Source organism: Parasteatoda tepidariorum, chromosome 6 (assembly GCF_043381705.1).
Source record: "Parasteatoda tepidariorum isolate YZ-2023 chromosome 6, CAS_Ptep_4.0, whole genome shotgun sequence".
NCBI classification, from domain to species: domain Eukaryota; kingdom Metazoa; phylum Arthropoda; class Arachnida; order Araneae; family Theridiidae; genus Parasteatoda; species Parasteatoda tepidariorum.
In genome coordinates, this window is record NC_092209.1 from 40285400 (window position 1) to 40291399 (window position 6000).

Sequence of the window (6000 nt, forward strand, 5' to 3'; positions counted from 1 at the left end):
CAATTAATAAAGTGCCTCTTTTATTGGAGCTGTGTCGCGTAAAACTGATAGTTTAAAATGCTGTTTGGAAGGAAAAGTATTATGTTTGCATTTAATTTTCCTTTAAAATGACAAATTTATTCACCTCATTTTTATTTAGTTTCGTAGGTTATTGGCCAGAGATCAAAGTCTTGAAGTAAACAAAACGAGTACAGCAACAACTACTACTGGAATCTCTGTTACAACTGGTTCCATGAGACCGAAGGCACCTATAATGGTAATGAGACAACCGCCTACCAGCAAAAGTATCACTCTCAAAACTCCACCTCTATCGTCAGAACCTATTACATCTCCTACTAAAATTGTTAACTCGCCAAATATATTGAGATGTTCTCCTCAGGTCTTAATAAGACCAAAATTTTTACAACCTGGGGATAAGCCGAATTCCCAACCCAAATTTTCTCCAAAAACTTTTAGAACTTTACTACCTAGTCCACAACCTATTGGAATTTCACCCAGAGAACCTAGAAAAATTATTCTACCCTATGATGCTTACAAGAAATCTGTTTCTCCACGGTCTTCTGCTGGTACCAACCCTTCCCCTAGACCTTACATTATTTTGGGAACTTCTTCTTCATCTTCACCGCAGTCTCTAGCTGTTACCCAAGTAAGTGTTTATAATAAAAACAATCTTTCATTTTCAATGGGTGTATATATTTATTTCTATGTTATTGATTGAGAATAGCTATTCTAATTTATTTTCCAACTTTTTTAAAGAAAAAAAATATTGATAAAACATTAAAATAAGATACAATGTCAAGTTTTATTTATTTTATTTCAACCAAGTTTTGTGAAATCTAAATGTTTTGATAACTAAACAGAATAGTAGTGTCATAAAAAGAATTAATCTATAGGATTATTCCAAGGGCACAAAAAATTTCTAGAGCCTAATATTACCACTAACCAATTTTTTTTTTAGTCGGAGGGTTAAAATTTCCTTTTCTTATGATGCTTTTTTTCAGTTACAGCTTTTATAAAATATTTTTAGAAATGAAGGTTTATATTTTGTTTAAAACAATTGGATAATGTAACTAAGTAAAAAAAAATTCGTGATTTTGCCCAATTTATTAATAAACCATATGTGTTAAAAATAATAAAATTCAGCACATATTGAACTAGTAATAATTTATAAAACTAAATTTAAAGTTCCACTTAAGGAATTCAAACTAATAAATAAACAAATTGATACATAAAGTTTTTTTTACAATGAAAAATTTCCCAAGATCTGCCTGAATTTCTCCAAAACCTCGTTCCCATGATAGGAAGTATTCTTCCCTGGATTGTTCTAAATTAATATAAATCTTTGAACTAAGAACATTTTATAAAAAGTCTAACCAACCTGAATTGTTCCATCTTAACATTTTAAGTTTATTCAACATACTTTAAAAAAAACTACCTTTAGAGCTTACATAAACCTTAAGGTTTAATTGTTCTATGTTCAGCAATATGTTTATGCAGTCAACCCTGTTGAAAGGAATATCCTCGGTTCCAGCCAAATCTATGCAATGAAGTAGGTTATTCGATTAAAAAGGGGAGTTCAATATTCATTCTTAAATTCTAAACTTTTGCGAAATTTTACTTTTTAATGGCATTTAATGCTAAGTGTGGCGTTTTGAGTAAATAAACTCAGTTTCCTGATCAATTAAAACATTTATTATTAAAACTGTCTGTGTTAGTATCATAAAATATAAATGTCATTTAAAGTTACATAAAAATAAATCAACGTAAATGAAAAGTATAATATAGGTACAGTACAGAACCCGTTATCCGGAAATCGGAAAACCAAAAAACCGGAACGAAATTCAATAAATTTCCCCGCTATTTTTTTTAAAAAAAATGTTTTTCCTCATAAGATTTTAGGCTTTTTCTTTCTTTCTTGAAAGATTCTTACCTTACCATCATTTTGGAAATAATCATTAGTGTATTACTTCATCGTTTTTTCTTCTTTTTAAGATTATTTCCAAACATTTTTTTCTTTTTTAGTAGGATTTAACAATAAAAAAACGGTTTTTTGTAGCGATTCAGAAAACCGGAAAAATCAGTTATCCGGAATAGCGATGGTCCCGATCGTTCCGGATAATCGGTTCTCTACTGTACTATAATATTTGATAATTATTATCTATAATCGAAGACTGTTTTTATGCCTGTTGAATTTGTCCATTCAATTTAAATTTTAATTCATTATAATTATTATTTAATTAATTAAAATTATAATTATTATTTAATTAATTAAAATTATTAATTTAGAAATTAATTAAATTTTTCCTTTCAGTTTCTACTAAGACTTTCAGGACTTGCATATTCCTTTCGAATACATTCAGAATTTGCTTTTATTTTTACTTAATTTTTTCTAACCCTCGAAACTTTAGAAATTCCAAATTAATGTGCTACTTTAGTTTGAAATTTATTGTTTCCAAGAAAAACGGATATTCTATTTTAGCTGGTGAAACATTTCTCAAAAATAGAAAAAAAGTTTCATTTCAGTACCTCTTTACACAGCAAATATCCATTTAAACAAGGAGGTTTAACATTAGTTTCATATAAGGTGGTTTTTTTCCACATTAAATTTTACTCGTATAAGCAGGTTATTCAACTATCTGACATGCAATTAAGTGGGGACAACTGTATTAGAGTTTTTGTGTTTAATTGGCTTAAATGAGTTATATTCAGTCAAACCTTCTTTAATGACAACTTTTAAACAATGACAAGCTTCAAAAAACAGCTGCATATTTATGGAACTAAATATCCTCCTGACAGTTTACATTAGGGTGAACTTCTGAGTGAAGTCATCCCTTGAAACCATTAAGATAAAGTCCTAGAACGTAAATATCTGATCATTAGATCGAGTTATTCGGGATGCTCCGTTTTTTATTTTGCGCACTGTACATCAATTTCTTTTTTTTCCCGTTCTAAGTTTAACTATAGCTATAAATTTTTGTTGTTTGATACTGTATCTACAAATAGCAACAAACCTTCTGACACAAATCATGGGCATCACCCCATGAGAAAAATAGTTAGTTTGAAGGTTTTGCTGTATGTAATTGTCTAGTAAGAAACTTAATTCAAATCAAAATGCACAAAATTCTGTAATTTATTATTTTGTTTATTTCTTTTAGCCAAGTTCACTGCCATTGCCTCTTCTAAGAAAATGAGGAGCTTCCCCGTTCATCTCTGCATGTATCATTAGTCTCCATAAATGACCAATGTTTGTGAATTGTGATAGTTTCTTTTTCATTATGTTGAAACATGTGCCATAAATGACACTGAAAATCAGCTTTAACTTGTTCAAAGATTACCAATTGCCATGATTACCTCCTTAAAATATTGATGGATAATTGAAGAAAATATTATGCAACAAATTCAAGGTTGCTTTAAAGAAAAATTACATAAAAATGTACTGCCATTAAACATTTAAACTCGATTATTCCTTCATTAATTTTATCAGTTTCTTTGTATTCTTATACAGTAGGGAACCGATTATCCGGAACGGTCGGGACCATCGCTATTCCGGATAACTGATTTTTCCGGTTTTCTGAATCGCTACAAAAAACCGTTTTTTTTATTGTTAAACCCAACTAAAAAAAAAAAAATTGGAAATAATCTTAAAAATAAGAAAAAACGCTGAAGTAATACACTAATGATTATTTCCAAATGATGGTAAGGTAAACATCGTTAAAAAAAGAAAGAAAAATCGTAAAATCTTATGAGGAAAAAATTTTTTTTTTTAAAAAAAATGGCGAGAAAATTTATCGAATTTCGTTCCGGTTTTTTGGTTTTCCGGTTTTCTGATTTCCGGATAACGGGTTCTCTACTGTATTACAAATTGTAAACTTTTTTCTTAAAGTTTACTTAAAATATTTTCTTTGTAGACACGTTATGTAAAAATAATGAGTTATTCTATCATTTAACATTTGAACTGATAATTATATTTCTTATTCATTGTAATGTAACTTTCAATTTACTGAGTTTTAAAATTTATATTTATTCTCTTTTTCCATTACTGAATAATAATAATACTTTACATTTGTATAAGTTTTTCAAAATGGGATATTCCTTAAGTGGGTTGTGACATTTCCCGACCATCCCAGTTAATTGAAAGTCAGCTGTAGGCGTTCCTACAAGTTCCTTACTTGTGAATTATAATGTTAGCTAGTCTTTTTGTTTTTTTTAATTGGCACAAAATAATTTATGAATAGCATTCCACGGTTTAAATGCATGTAGCTGCCGATTCTCTTAAAAAAATGGGGATGCTCCCAGTTAGGGGAAATCTCTCTGACTTAGAAGATATTCAATTTTTCTGAATTTTTAACATTATTTGGAAATAATGAAAGATGTAACATTTTTGTAACTTTAATTTTTTAAACATTTATAAAAATTACATTATTTACATTTTCTATCTGTTCAAATTTTAAAAATTTCTCTTATTCAGCTCCAATGGTAAATGCATTTTCAACCAGTTAAATTTTTTGTAAATATTTTTACTCAGTAAACTTTTAAATGAATCAAGATTAGTCTTAACGATGCGTTTTTGATTTAAAATACTTTATTAGAATATAATAAGGTAAATACTGGTACTTTTAGCTTAAAGGATACTTGTTTGTGTGTATATTATAAAGATGTGTTTATAAAATTTCAGTGCAGTTAAATTTTAAATCAGAATTTTAATTTCAGTATGTATTTTTTTCTGATATTCACCTTATTCCTGAAGGCAGTTTTCTTTACTATCAAAAGATAGTAACACAGTAAGAGACATTTATAAGTTCGCCCAAATGATGGGAATGCATTGATTTACATTAATTTAAGCTATGAAGTTTATATTTTTATTTAAAAATTTCTTATTAATGATTCAAGTTATGTAAAATATGCTATAAAGAGAAGAAAATCAATTTAAAAATGTTGCTAAAGATGAGAGTAATGTTAATGTAATCCTTTTGGTCATTATGTAAGAAAAGAAAAAGGTATTTGTAAATTTTTATTTAAAATTTTTATCTTTATGTAAGATTTTGTGAGTTCAGTTGAAATATTAATTTTATAAGAACAAAAGTGAACATATTTATTCCTATAGTTATTCAATAAAAAAAATTTCATATAAGTGTGGCAACTAACTAAAACAAATTTAAAAATAATATATTAGCAGCTTACCTTATATCGATCACAGCTCTGCAGCAAAACAATATTTTTTTTAATGCTACGCAAACCATTCTCTCATTAAAATAAAGTGAATAACTGTTTAAAAATATTCAATATTGTTTTGATTCTATCATTTTAACTGTATTATACACTAAATCTTTCGGAAACAAACAAACTCAGGATGTTAAAAAAAGAAATAGTTACATATTGCTATGATGTCATCGAAGAAATTAAGACTTCTGGTAGAGTTTGTTTTTTAGGATAGATAGCGAATAATTTGCACTAAGTAGGAAGTGCCCTCAACTACTGCAAAGTATCTTTGTTGTAACTGCAAAATGCTTATATTTTTTATTCTCTAATGTTGGCAGCTAAGAATGTGTGGTACTTATAGCTGCATTCCATTTTCGTTTTTTTATTTTAAGAAACTTGTCAATAGAATTTCACTGTATAAAATAAATATGAAAGTGTTGTTATTATTACAGTTTGTAATTTATTTTTACTTTAAACACAAACACCGTTATGAGTTTAAAAATTTTTTGAGTTAGTTTTTTAGTGCTTTAGTATGGCTTCTGGTCTTTTTAAATCATCATGCAAAAATAACAGTACAATGTTGATCATTTGAAATCTAATATATATAATTCTCTTACGTGGCTCCCAAATTTTGGCTGTATTTCTTTTCCGCCGGTGGCAACGTTTGCTTTGTTTTGAAAACACCAAAGCATTCTGCCTTTTAATGATGTGTTTCTGATCTAATATATATAATTCTCTTACGTGGCTCCCAAATTTTGGCTGAAGTACTTTGTACAACTAAATAAGATTCTTTTCACAACA

General features: G+C 28.0%; 1 protein-coding gene across 7 annotated transcripts in view; it reads left to right on the forward strand.

The window, feature by feature from the left end:
- Positions 1-5645, forward strand: part of LOC107448205 (MYND-type zinc finger-containing chromatin reader ZMYND8) — a 53409-nt gene extending 47764 nt beyond the window's left edge. For all 7 annotated transcript variants that reach the window (XM_016063318.3, XM_016063320.3, XM_016063319.3 and 4 more), the window contains 2 exons: positions 140-646; positions 3156-5645. In XM_016063318.3, coding sequence (XP_015918804.1) covers positions 140-646; positions 3156-3191 — 543 coding nt within the window. In that variant the 3' untranslated portion in view covers positions 3192-5645. The remainder of the gene's footprint in view (positions 1-139; positions 647-3155) is intronic.
- Positions 5646-6000: the final 355 nt, after the last annotated feature.